Genomic DNA, 14347 nt, shown 5'->3' with positions numbered 1-14347 from the left:
TTTTTGTGTGTGTGTACTACCTCAAAACGTCATGATGACTTTCACTAATGTTTTTTTGGACACTTGTTCACATTTGTCCAGTAAAACAAAGAATGCAATTTTTCCAATCATGGTTAGGAAAGTGTGATTTTAGTTTCATGCCTTATCTCTCCTTGTTACGTTCCTTGCTGCTTCTTTGATCACAGTTTAAACCATGATATTGTGCTTAGTTGTTTCACTTCATGTATCCCCTTATTGCATGGGAGGCAATTTTTAGGATTAAATGATGGCTGGAAATTCTGTTTTTGTTGTATATGCCTGAGTTATTTCCCTTTACTCTTCGGGAAAGATCAGTCTATCAGCCCAGGCTACTAGAAAGTATTTCTGTTCCTTCACCAGGATGTCAGCTCACCTGCAGGAGGATGTTTGGACAAGTCAGCAAGCTGAAAAGATAGTGCTGCTGGTTAGTGAGGAGCACGCAAGGAATAATGGGATGCACGAGTCAAGTAGAAAATAGGCCACTCTGTTCTTCGTTCTGTAGCTGTGACAGCAGATGTAACACTTGCAAAAGCTGAAATCTTCACGTGAATAAAACCTTTCGAGTTATTGCTGCTTCTGCTTATCTTTAAACAAACAATGGAGCTGGCTGCTTTCTCTCATGCTAAGGTTATGTTCTTTTTCTTTGACTCACTACCTGGCTTTGGGCAACAGAGGTTATTAAAATAAAATTACAAACGTATTTTTTTCTTTCCAAATAACTATGTAGGTAATATTTTTTAATCTGTATGTTTCAAAACACCTTTTAAAAAGCAGTTATATGCTTTTTAGTCTTGTTACGGAGGTAACGACAGAAATACAGAGTGATCAGCTTCCAAGACGATGGCAGCAGAAGGGCCAGGAGTTGTACCCTGGGCAGCTCCCAGGCTCTCCGCCCGCTCACTATCGGGCGCTGCCTCTGCAGACCCTCCTGCCATGTTGTCCTCTGGCAAGTATAAAAGGTTTGGCATTGCCCTGTACTGTACAATGTATCAGCTGAATGAAGTGTGTAGATGTATATGCTAATGGAGTAATATACTTTTATTTTTAAGAAAGTCACTATTTGTAACTTGTCAGATTACTTTGTTGTTAATGTATCTGTAACTTTCAAACAAGAGAATTGGTATGAAACAGGCTTCACGTTAGCTGCCAGATATGGAATTCCCTTTTGGAAATTGGGTAACAGTGATGCAAGTCCGAAAACTTCACTGTAAAGTACAGGCATGGGGGGGGGGAATGAAATCTTCTTCTCCCCCCTATTTTGGAGTACTGTAAGCTTGTAACTAAAGAGTAGTCTGTCTTCCTCCTTGGACTGATACCAGTGTGGAGAAGCATTAATGTAAAGTTCTTAATGTGGATCTGAAGTGCTTACAGCATCCAAGTCCACACAAGAGTCGAGTGAAAGTTAATGCATGGGAGAAGAAAGGAAGGGGGAGTAAATAGCCAAGGCAAGTGTATAATCTAACCTAGGAATGCTGGCTGTGGTCCTGGCCATCTAACTTTTTGTTTGTTTTAGGGTTTTTTATTTGATAAATCTTATTTATTTGAAGCAGAAGTGGAAAAATGTTAAGAGAGGAAAAAATAGCATGCTGTGAGGCATGGCTCTATTGGAAAAACAGGCTTTCTCCTGGGGCGACTTGCTGTGGTTGGGGTTTCTGCTAATATCGTTATGGTTCAGAGGTTGCATCTGGTCACACTTATGGCTGAGATCACTGTGGTGGTAGAAGACTTTTAAGTGTAGAAGAGGCAAAAGTAATCTGCTTATTCTCTTAAATCAGTATTCATATTGCAGTAATTTGTGTACTGTTCTCCCCATACTGTTATTCTACAGAACTGAAATTACTGAAGTCGTATAGCATGAGTGTGTCAGGAAATGAAACTTGCACTTGAGTTGACTAAATGTGGCAAATGAACAGTGTTGGTGGTAAAATCACAGGGGAATGGGTGCATGTGTACTGCAGTTACATTTACTGTTGAGAGGCAACTCATTGATGTGGCAAAGATTATAGTCTCTTGAATGTGAAACTGGAGTGTTATGTACCAATGCAAGTATGTACTTGTAAGATATGTGAGAGTCTATAATAATTTATGTATTTACATCTCATTATTTCCTCTATTTGATGTTGTCTTGAATGTAAGTAATTTGAGTTTTCAGCTGTAGTTGCTGTTAACTAATGTAATCTTGTGACAGGCTAAATCACAGAAATATTGACCCAAGTTGAAAGCAATGTATTTCATCCTGAAAAATTACCTTTCTCTTCAGCAAAATCTCTGCCAATGATGGTAGCTGAAAAGCTGTGTTTTGTTCCTCACTTTCATCAAGAAACCCCCCCCCAAAACCTTATTATTTTGAGGAGGGTAGAATGGCTGAAGGTGTTCATGCCTCGATATAATCTCTCAACAGCTAATTAAACCTAAATACTAGATTTACCTGCGAATCCTGAAAACACTTGTTACCACTGAATGCGCTTAATATGGTTGAGAAGGAGCAGCAAACCTGTCTAACTAGTTGCCTGCAATACATTCTAATAAAAACCCCCGGTATAGGAAGAGATGATTAGTATTTCATAACTGCTGTACTGAGAGCTGCTAGTGCAACTACGTGGTGCCTTTGCTTCCTGCCCAAGAGGATAGTGCAAGTGGTGATGAGTAATTTTAGTGCTTCCCACAGGCTCTTGCACATGGTCTCTCCGACAGCTCTTTCGTCCTTTCTTCTGTTACTGTCCCTGAAACCAAGTGCAGAAATGGGCTGTATAGCCCATAGCCTTTCAGAAAGCAAATAGCATTTGGCTGGTGTTTTGTTTGCTGCTACGGCAAGCACAAAGGTGTGGTGGTGGTAGGAGCATGAGGAAGAAATGACATGAGTGTGGGTGATGAGCAGCCAAAGAGGCTGTGTTTGAGAGAGAAACAGATGAAGTTTTTTGCCAAGCTTGCAATGAAGACTCGTGCATAAGTGAGCCCATAGTAAACTGTGAAGGGAAACCTCTCAAGATTTAGTGCTGTAACAAGTAACCAGAATTTCTGTGGCATGTTCTAACCAAATTCCACTGGAGACTTGTTAGTAACATTAAATTTGCCCTTATCTTTTGAAAATACCTACCGAAAGTGTGTGTTTGCCTCTTTTCTGCCTTAATCAAGCTCATGATTTGCATAGATGCCTTCTGACCCAAGTCTTTCTCCTCTATTTTTAACTGCCGAGTTCTACGTTGTGAATTAAGATTCTATTTGTATGTGCTCACTGCTGCTTAACATACGGTTCAGGAGATTATATGGTCCATATGTATGATCGAGGAAGGGATCATTAGCGGAAGTGATTGGCAGCTCTTACATTCTACTTCCAAAGATACGTTGTTTCTTGAGCTTCTTTGTTGGCATTGGAGAACTGACACAGGCTGCAATTTTTTATTCTCTTTCACTGAAACAAAGTATTAGAACTTAAAAAAAGATTTATTTGTTTCAATAACAGCGTGTTTGCCTGAAGGAATGCTGAAACTGGTCCAGAACAACTGCTTTTAGAATAAATTGGCTAACTCAGCATGTGACTTTAGGAAATGAAGAACAGTTTCTACTTGTATAGCAAATACAAAAACTTTACTGTTTTGACTTGACTTATGAGTGTCCTGTATCTAAATAATTTAGGTTTATAAAAGACCTCCCAGCTCTGGGGACTTGGTTTATATGGATCACTTGACTGTAAGTTAGATGACTGACAGAAAAAAATGCTAGTTGTGATGATATTAGAAATTATTATACCTCTTGTGAACTTCAGCTACCTCAACAGATTCAAGAAGAAAAAAGTACAGAAACCTTTTAAATCAAAATTAGTTGTTATTAACAAAATCCTGTGAGAGTCTTTAAATCAACTGCTACTTAACTTCTGTATCTGAATTTCTTGTATTAATATTTTCTTAGACTTTTATGTGGGAGGACAATTCTTTCATTTAGCAGTGGGTTTTTTGAGAATTTATGAAATATTAGTGTATCTAATAAGACTGTCTAAAAGGGAAGGAATGCTGTAGAGATAGTGTTAACTGATCTTTGCAAAATTGGTGTCTGCAAGTGTGGGTTGGGTTTTTTGGTTGGTGTGTTGGGGTTTTTTTAAAGATTGATTTTTAAATTTTTTTTTAATTACTTTATTGGAAAGCAGAACTGACTTTACTGGTTGTGAGAAAACTTGGAGGAGCTGAGATTGCTGGAGTAGTGCATCTTTGAAAGGCATTATTCATGTTTGCTTCTGTCTTTCCTGGGATTAGCAGTTTTTAAATAAATGTTTTGAGATGAGGCTGCTGCATAACTGCTTGTTTCTTCCTCAGTTGTCATCTGTTTTCTACAAAGTTCATGATCTTGAAATATTCTAGGGTCATTTGTCTTGTAGATGAAACTACAGTGAGGTCAGGCTTTCCAATAGGTAAATCAACAGCTCTAGCTTCATGTGCATGCTGGGAGTGTCAGATCACTCGCTTAAGGATAAGGGTTCTGATCTAAATAAGAGCACAGATATGAACGGGGGACAGTCTCAGACAGTGTGGCTTTAAACACGTGTTCCCATAAACTGGGCCTCACATGCAGTATGATTGGGTTTTTTTGTTCATTCCCTGCTGACTTAAGTAGAAGATGCTATTGATTTCTTTTTACAGTCAAGTGAAAATAAATGTTATGGGCAATTGACTTGGAGGCAGAAGCTAGATGTGCTGGAATGGAAACTACATCCGGAGTTATATTTCACTATTTCGAAGCAATGTATCTGGTTTCCTTATGCATTAATTGCAGGAAGAATCAATCCTTTTTATGTGGCCAGAAGGTTTTCTGCCTCTTCTGTCCCTCCTTTCTTTCTCTGTCTTTACTGGAGCACTTGGAAGCGTTCACACAGGTAACGCTGGGACTCTGACTGTGGTTGTCCTTGACTCTCCCACCTCTTTGGTATGTCGTGGGGTCCAGAGTACCTGAAGAGATCTGATGATACAAAGGCCACTCAAGCATGAAATTCTAGCAGCATGAGATTAACTGTTTGACTCCTAAGTAGAATCTTTTGAGAGATGTTTCTTATCTTACAGCTCACGAATTCTGCAAATCCAAAGGTATTTAGAGCAAATTCTCAGCCATGTTAATACTTGATGGATTACCGCAGATTCATGCTAAGATTTATCACCTTGCTCACTCAAAAATGCCATGTTTGTTGCTTTGGTTCATTGTCGTTAGTGCAGCTGATAGTGGGTTTCAGCCTGTGTCTTTGAATGTATCTGTTCCTGAAACAGAATTCCTGTATGAGTTGTTGCCATGTTCTCAAGGGTGTTGTGGACTTCAAAGTTAGCTTTATGTTCATACCTTTTGATTAAAACCAGTCATTGTACAGGATAACCAGTTGTTCCTTTGCCCAATTCTGTCATGCTCCAAATGAAAAACAGAGTTAGACAAATTACCAAATTTAATTTGACCTTCAGTTCAGAACAGCCAAAGGACTGTTACAAGTTGAATGCTATTTATTCTACGTTGAGCATGAGTTCAGTGGTGGGGAAAAAAAAAAATCAGTGTAAAACTTTATCTAAATGATGGAAGAGCTTGAGAGAAGCCTATTCTTACTATGGGATGCACAGTTTTAAAGTTCAAAGGAGGCAGAATGTGACTTGGATTCCCTGGGAACAGATATGATGATTGCTGACTAAAGACCTTGTTCCTTGTTGGGAAGTACTAAGATTCTTAGTGGTTGGAATAAAGACATCTGTAACTTTGTGAAATCCTCATTGCCTGATGTTGAAATGAGGGGAAAAATGTAGATGCTCCATTAGCAGTAATGATTTTTTTCCATTTCAAACTGAATTAAATTGGACCCCTTGGTGATTTTCTAGAATTTCGTTCTGGTCCTTATACCTTCTTGTGAGGGTGTTTTTTCTCCTTAACAACTCTCCAACTATAATAAATGTGCTCTGTTGTGCAAAAGATATCTCTGATAAATCTGGGCTTTTTATATGCTTGAGAGGAAGCTTTTGATTGTGTAATGAGCTAGAAAAGAAAATTAAGTAACTGCAGGTTTTAGGCCATTGTCCTCCTGATAATTTTACATTGAGTCAATATTTTTTTTTCTTTCTGCTATAGATAAACCTAATGCATTATAATGGTTTAGAAAAAAGTCTGCATTTGGTGTTTCAAACTGAGGTTCGTGCCAGACACAGAAAACATACAGGCTTCCTAATATTTGGTGTTTTAATAGTAATTTTCCACCTATCAAATTTGTAGTATTTAGCACTGCAGAGAGATGTGATGCACATTAAACTGGACTGTAGTTACAGTATGTTTTTACGCTATGACTTTAGGACCTATACTTACAAAATTGCCAGAAGCTAGGGAGCTAATATTCTTGACATTTATAGTTAGTCACAAACGTTCTTCTTATAAGTAATTTAATGAAACAAAAGGCAGATTCTCTTTTGGGAAAGTCTAAAGGACCCTGTGTCTGTGGCCTTGGTAAATAACACATAGATAAATAAAAGCTTGTTTCCTCTTTATTTCAGAGATATTTTTCTCCTTGCTGCTGCTGTTCCTTATTTTAAGGTTAAAAAAAAAAAAAAATTCTCACGTGCAGTATCCTTTCTGGAAGGGAGGTATTTCCTAAATCTGTTCATTATCTGTAGTCAAGCCTGTCTATAAAGAAATAAGATCAGGTACAGCTACACCCCTTTGGCCAGTTTTGGTCAGCTGTACTGGCTGTGTCCCCTCCCAGCTTCTTGTGAAAATTAACTCTATCCCTGCTGAAAACCAGGACATTATCCACCCCTTATTCTATACTATCTATGCCATGTCCAAATCCTACACCTTCCAATTAATCACCACAACTTCTCTTGTCTTTGATATACACACACACACACATCTATGTACCTAGGCTATAATTCCCTTAGTCTATGGGCATCCTTCTAAAATGTCCTTTGAGTTCATCTAGTCCATGACTTTGGGCTCCATCTGTCATAGCAGTCTCTCAGGGCAGGAGTCATGATATGTGCTGCTGGATTGTTGCATGCTGAGCTACACATCAGACTTCCCCATCCTTCTGCATCACCCACTGAGCGTGCCAGGTCCTTGAGCAAAAGCAATCCCATGGATGGCTTTGCCTTTGCCTGAGGCAGAGCTGACCCAGACTGTCTTCCCTAACAGGTTCTGCATGTGCACTACGGGGACTTGATCTCCTTCTGCAGTACGTGGAAGTTGTGATTGGGCAGGGCCAGCTTGATTGGTAGATCCCCTAGAGTTAACTAACCAGGTGGCCTTGGCTAGATGTGTATCCCAACGTTTGAAGGTCCTGCCACCCATTGCTTTCATGCATGTAGTCTTTGGCAGTCCAGTTTTTTTCCCCATAGATTGGGTGTGATTATTAATCAATTCTGAGAGATGTCATGCGAGGTACAGGCATGACAGCAATGCCACATACAAATGCCAGCTTAACCTCATGACCAGTGATGTTACAATATCATAAGTTGATATTACACAGTACAGCAAAATGAGAATCCTGACACCTCTCCCCGAGGTGATAAACAGCTCCACAGGGAATACATACAGCAAGTAAGGATTTGCGTAACACAACTGTGTGAACAAATAAAACACCATTGTGACCAACAACTGTTTAACTAGTATAATAAATGTGTATAACAAGTTTGTTTTAACACACTCTGTCCAGATCTGTCGTTATCTCAATCCTTTGTGCCCCACATTGAGTGCCAAAAAGGGCTGGGATGGGGAGGAGAATCAGAAGACAAAGGCAAAACTCGTGAGTTGGGATAAGGACAGTTTACTAGGACAGCAAAGGGAGAGGAAAATAACAACAATAGTAAGAACAGAATATACAGACTGGGTGATACACAATGCAATTTGCTCACTGCCCAGAACCCGATGCCCAGCCCTTCCCTGAACAATGGTCCTCCCTCCCCAGCCAGCTTGCTCCCTTATATACTGAGCATGATGCCATATGGTATGGAATACCCCTTTGGCCCATTTGGGTCAGCTGTCCTGGCTGTGTCCCCTCCCAGCTTCTTGTGAAAATTAACTCTATCCCAGCCAAAACCCAGGACAGCAAATCTATAAAATTAACAGAAAATGGAGTAGGAAACTATGCTTAGTGTTCAGGAATTTGGTATTGTTGCATTTTTGAAGAGTAACATCTGAAATGACACAAACTTCTGCCTTTTATTTCTGCTGTGTTCATAGATTTCAGAAGGGTTTCATGTATGGACTTCAAGTCTTGGATGTGGCAGGAGGTAAAGGGAAGCGCTGCCTTCTGGTGTTATTGTATGTATATGCTGAGGTAGCTGGTGTCGTGCGGGACGTTTGGAAGGAGACCTAGCAGAGTTTAGTGGGTATCATCAGGCAGTGACACCAATGAGCTGTGTAGCATTCAGGCCCCTTTTTGAAAATTGAGATTATAACGGCTTTGTGAGACACAAGATTCAGAAATGCATTGTGAAATAGAGCATATTGTTTCCATTCCCAAAAGTGTTTTCCTTGTGTACACCTGGATCAGCCTTGGAGACTAGATTCTCTTTGCATTCTAGCTCTTTTTACATTGCGTAGTAAAGACTATCCTGTTTGGTGTAGGTTTGTTGCCTTGCTCCCACTCCCCAAGTTTACTTCTAGATGTTGTTTCAGACAAGATGCAAGCTCAACTTTTAAAGATTGTAGTCATTGCCTGCTGGAGAGGTTGCCTTCCCACCCTGCAACTAGGAGGGAAATCCAGGCCCAGGTTTAAGCAGATGAGGCGACATACATGTCTGCTCTTTTGGTATGAGAAGTCTTTTCCTGTGTCCTACGCACGTGTTGTTCTGTTTGCAACACAGAGAAGGTTCCTCAAGCCTCTGAGGACGCATCAGCAGGCAGGCTAACTACACAGTCCACAGAAACATTAAGTTTTCACTGTAGCGGAGTGAGGTAGAAGTCTGCTGGTTTCATCCATTCTTTTCATGGCCCAAAGCAGGGAAATGTAACTCAGGTACCCATGTCATATTGAACTTATCTGCGACTGGGCTGTGGGAACAACCTGTAGCTGCCATGAAATTTTTTAGCAGAGCAGCAGAGAGCTGCCTTTCAAGGTGACAAAAGACAAACCTTTTAAAGGACTGATGAGGTCATAGATTTCTTTTAAATTTCTGCTTACTATCCTTACTGTTTCACATTTTGAATTTCTTATGTAGCTCTCAAAATGAACTAATATATATGCATTGAAATTCAGCATGTATACTGTTCTCTAGGAATAAATTAAGATCTACCTGTAGATTCCCAGCTTCTGTCATTTGTGGCTGGTTGCCACGTGGATGAAAAGCAGCCATCTGAGCTGCTGACTGGATAAGGCTTGATATGGTTTGAGGATAATGATAAAAGAAAATTACTTTCCTAGTCTGTCAAAGAACATGTACCCTAGTGACACTGTGTGTGGGTTTCTTTGACCTTGTAATTCTTTTGAGTTAGCGGCTATTTCTATATGCATAATAAACACTAAAGCGTAAGAGCTCATCACTTCTGGGGAAGGATTAGGTCAGTTTTTCCAGTCAATCATAGACACTTTTACTGGTACAATTACCTTTGAAAAGGGCCATGGCCATATGCTGTGTATAGAGTTAAATCTGTGAGCAGCTTGCATAAGGTAACCAGTGCTAAATGTGATTGATTTAGTGGCTTTGCTGCCACGCTCCAGATACCATGGAGGGGTTTTCAGTTAACTTGTGGGTGCACTTCAGTGTCATCGTTTTGCCTTATCTTAGGAGGGGGAAGTTTGTAACTCTTGTTGGTGATCTCCTGCTGAGTGATTAACCTTGTGCTGTATGGCAGCAATTAAAGAAAGTGATTAGAGCGTAAGGAGATACCTGTATGAATGTTGTGTTCCAGGCAGTACTGTGTTTGAAGGACACTGAACTCCATGGTGTTCCCAGGCTTTGTCCTACAAAGTCACAAATGTTTAAATTCCATTAGTGTTGCTTACAAGGGTCAATTGTTGTTTTCTATTAGTTTTTTTCTAGCTAGGTCTTGGAATGTTTTTATGATGCACTTCATTTGTTTAAGAAAATGTGCACTTTAATAATTATTTATATTTATGATATTGTGCACTTTAATTAAGATAGCTATTGTTAATATATACTTTAATGTTAATATCTGTATTAACTGATGTGATAGTCACAGTTGTAGCTTCAGTGTGATTGCAGTCTTTCAAGCAAGTTCCTTGATGTGGATAATTAATTCTGAAATTGGAATGTATGTTAAATTATCTGTGAATTCAAAAGGGATCATCATCAAAGGTTTAAAAATTTGAATAATAGGGATAAAACAATAGTTTGAACCATGCACTATATTCAAATCCTCCTATTTTTTTTATGGTCTTGGGCAAGTTGTTTCTAGTTTTCAGTTGCCTTGTTTGTAAAGTAGTTTCTCATATAATGGGAGCACTCTGAAGTATAGTTGTAACAGTTAAGACAGTTTAACTCCTTTGAAATGTTTTAGTTATTCTAAGTCTTCTGAACTGCATCCCTCTAAAGTGAAATTGGTACTTTTTGTTCTTTTCAAAGCACTTGGGAAATGGAAACTGAGTTTCCAGAAGCAGTAGTATTTTCATTTTCTGCATTGAATACTGGAATTGGACATAAGCTAACTGACTACAATTTTTTGCGGCAAGAGGACAGAATTTTCCTTTGCATTGTACAAATTAAAATTGTTAACATTAACCTTAAGGATTACAGGATGGGATATTTGTTGGTGAGGGAGAAAAGCTTAATCTCAAAGACCAAGTTACAGCCTTACACTGGTACGGATTTTTATAACAGAGAGATGTTCTCAATTACTGCTGGTAGGTGTGAGGACCCTTGCGTTTGGATGCTGCCTACGGCAATCTGAAATACAGAGTCAGGAAGCTTTCAGGATGGGGGTGTCTCATATCAGCAGTTTAATTTCTGTAAAATGCTAATCCCTCTTAAAACAGCATGAATTATAATGCTTCTGGAACTAGAAACGATGCTGATTTTAATCTTTATCCCTAGTTTTGGATAAGGGAACTTGAAGTGTGGGGAAGCCTGGTGGTGGTGTGATATGGTACCCGTTTTATCAGGCGAATTCTTCTGCATCAGTTTTGAAAAGCTTTAATAATTAAGTTGCAGCCTCTTAAGGAATACAGTTCCCTTTCAGTTCTGTTTTGCTATGTTTTTCTCTCAGATTCAGTGAGCACGTTGCTACCTTTAGCCTAAGGTCGCTGTTTAATGGCACCTGCTTGATTAAACCTTGGTCTATGCCACTTGCTCCCTGCCTTCAGACAAACCCCCACACAGCAGGACCTTCAAGTCAGTTGGCCTGCTCCCAAGCCAGTATTTCTGTGGGCCAGATGAAAATAATTACGGACAAAGACCTTGCTTCTGCTTGGCTATCCCTATCATGGGTGCTTTTAGTCTCATACCAGAGCTGTGTAGTTTGTTGTTGTTCGGGTTTGTTTTTTAAACTTCTAGCAACTACAGTCATGTTTAAACTAGGTGGTACAGAACAGTCCTGTGCACACCTGTCAGCTTGAGTCCGAAAACAATGTAGTACCTACAGCACTGCAGTATACCCTTCTTTTGGCATGTCTGCCTAACCGAGCACACCGCCCCACTGGTACGGCTACCCTTGAACTAATTCTACAGATGCAAGCATTGCATTCAGTTACTCAGACCTTCACAGACTGAAGGTCACTGCAGAGATCGGGCATGCCATTTGGCGCACGCTGCCTTCAACAGCATTGCTTAACACCACCGCCGCTGTGAGCCTGTCATCACTCAACAGCCAGCCACTCTACACAGGATTTTAAGATATAAACAAGAAATGATGAAAAATGTTTTAAAAAACCCCAAACAATCAATCTAACAACTTAAGATATTACAGCATGTGGGAAAAGAAGGCAATCTTAGTGAGCTGCAAACAACATACTTCTAGGATATTGTTTTTTATGAATCTTGAGCAAAAATGGGGATAATGAAATACCTAAAATAAATGGGTATCAACGATAAAGAACTTCAAAGATACCATATTTGAGATCTCACAAAATGTTTTTTTACCAACAGCTTCAGAATCATAAACATAGCCTCCTTTAAATACATAAATATAATTTACTTGCTTTGGCAGAAATGCAAGTCTATAGGAATACTTTTCCAAAGTTAACTGTTTTTATTATGTAAACATAATAGCCGTTTAAAGCACTTTACATAAGATCTTCACCAACTGGTATTTTAACTAGCAATATTTCCCATTTAATAGTAATCTCAAGATAATTTGAGAAAGAAATACATTTAAAATTTCAATACCAAGTCAGCCAATGCATTCTGATGAAATACACAATTGTGGTTACTCAATAAAATGGTATTAAATGACGAAAGAAAAAAAAAAGCTACTTTATTAGCTATTTCCCCACTTGTAAGAATTCAATAAATAATGTCAAATGATGCGTGTGATAGGTAAGTATACTATTCAACTCCCTAAAGACTTATCCTCTTATGAAACACTTGAGGCAGGAGGAAGTACTTCTACTTCATGTTGAATACATAGAAAAACTCTAGTGAACTTTGAACACGTTTCAAGAACTTGTACAGAATTATACAGCAGGAAAGTTTTCATAAATCCTTTCCTGACAGATCCTGTATCAGTACATTTCTCACTACAGAGCGGAGCAAGCGTGATTGGCTCTGTTGGACCTAGGGGAAGCTGCTAGTAACTTCTCACAGAAGCCACCCCTGTAGCCCCCCCGCTACCAAAACCTTGCCACACAAATCCAAACCACCTCTGAATTACTTCAAACTGTGATTATTTAGAAGGATAGTACTGTGTTTAGGCTGAACATTTTCACGTTCTCCGGCTTCGTACTTCAGAGCATATGGTTTCTTATGCCATGTAGGGGTCTGTCAGTAGCCAGCACTTACATCATAAGTATGGTTAGTTTAATAGTATTTCAGAAGTAAAGGTGGATTGCCAGTGGCTCATAAAATCAAGTAAGAATCCTGCGGTTCCTAGGTATTTTTAGGAGAGTTTTCCAGGTATGGGATATGACTGTGCAGCTTTTTCATGGTAGCAGACAGTATCCTGGAATTTCAGGAAAAGTGTCCTCCAAAATTCTCTGTAGACATATTTGCAGGTATCCATATGGTTTCAAAGAGAAATGGATATAGGTTAACAAAGTTTCTTTATGCGGGAGTTTTTGTTTGGAATTTTTGAAGTCTGTGTTAAAAGGAAACTTGCTTTTAATATCTAAGTGCAATTTATGCATAAAACCAGATTGACTTTTCAGCTTCTCGATCCAGACCAAATTAAAATAAATCATTATACTTGTATTGATTGGTGTAATATAAGTCAGAGCTAAAAATATTCCTCTCTTTTTTTTTTTTGTGTACAGAAAAGATGAAAAGGAGTATGCACTGAAGCAAATTGAAGGTACAGGGATATCCATGTCGGCCTGTAGAGAGATTGCAGTAAGTGTACATGAATGAAAGTATTTTTACTGACATTATTATTGAAAGATATTATATTTTCTCTGAATTAAGTAACATTAGAGATTATCTAAATGTTTTCTTTAACATCTGCAAGCATGGAAGTTATTCAAACATGAGCTTTTCTTAAAATGCTTTCTAAATTATAATAATTTTTTTTTTTTTTAGTGGAAGAAGGTGTTCTTGCTAGGTAATAGTAATGCCTCTTTCTGGTATAATTTTGTTTTATCTGCTTTTATGTGTGGAGAGGGAAATACACGTGAACCTTTTAATGAAAATTTATTTTTAAAAGGGATGTTTTTAAATGACTTGAAGGAAAAAGGTTCTGAAAAATTACAACTGCCATTACAAGTAGGCTTGCTAACAAGGTATTTTATTTCAGGCTAATGGTAGCTTACTCTTTTTTTAGTACCTGAGAACAGTTTGTTCTCCTCATTCCTTATTTGTTTTTCTAAATACAGAGAAACTTCATAGCAACGTAAAAAACAGCTTTAATTGTATTTTTATTACATGTGTCTTAGGAGAAAAAATGGGTTCAGAAACTGCACGCTTTTGAGCACAGTAGTGCCCATCATTCCTTCAAAGTTGGTAAAAATTAGGCATTTGTATATGAAGGTAGAATTTAATCTTTAAATGTTTCTTTTGTGACTGAAAGTGTGCATTACTGTTAAAGTGATGGATAGCGAGTAAAATTTTGTAATGCAAGAATTTCTTGCATTGCAAAAGAAGTACACTTGCTTGATTAAATATTTACCTTGTTTTAATGCTGTCACTATGCCAAGGGCTGTTGAAATGCATGTTAGGATTGTGCCTGAAGCTTTTTCTAATTTGGTAGTGTTGCACTGAAATACAGCATTCAC

At 38.6% G+C, this 14347-nt stretch overlaps 1 protein-coding gene across 1 annotated transcript in view; it reads left to right on the top strand.

Moving 5' to 3' along the window:
• The window catches only part of CDK19 (cyclin dependent kinase 19), a 130890-nt gene that overhangs the window by 4077 nt on the left and 112466 nt on the right, over positions 1-14347 (top strand). The window contains exon 2 of the mRNA XM_054819815.1: positions 13394-13469. Within this exon, the coding sequence (XP_054675790.1) occupies positions 13394-13469 (76 nt within the window). The remainder of the gene's footprint in view (positions 1-13393; positions 13470-14347) is intronic.

Source organism: Grus americana, chromosome 3, assembly GCF_028858705.1.
Source record: "Grus americana isolate bGruAme1 chromosome 3, bGruAme1.mat, whole genome shotgun sequence".
Taxonomy (NCBI): Eukaryota; Metazoa; Chordata; class Aves; order Gruiformes; family Gruidae; genus Grus; species Grus americana.
Note: the sequence above shows the minus strand (reverse complement) of the source record. Positions and strands in the feature narration are given on the sequence as shown.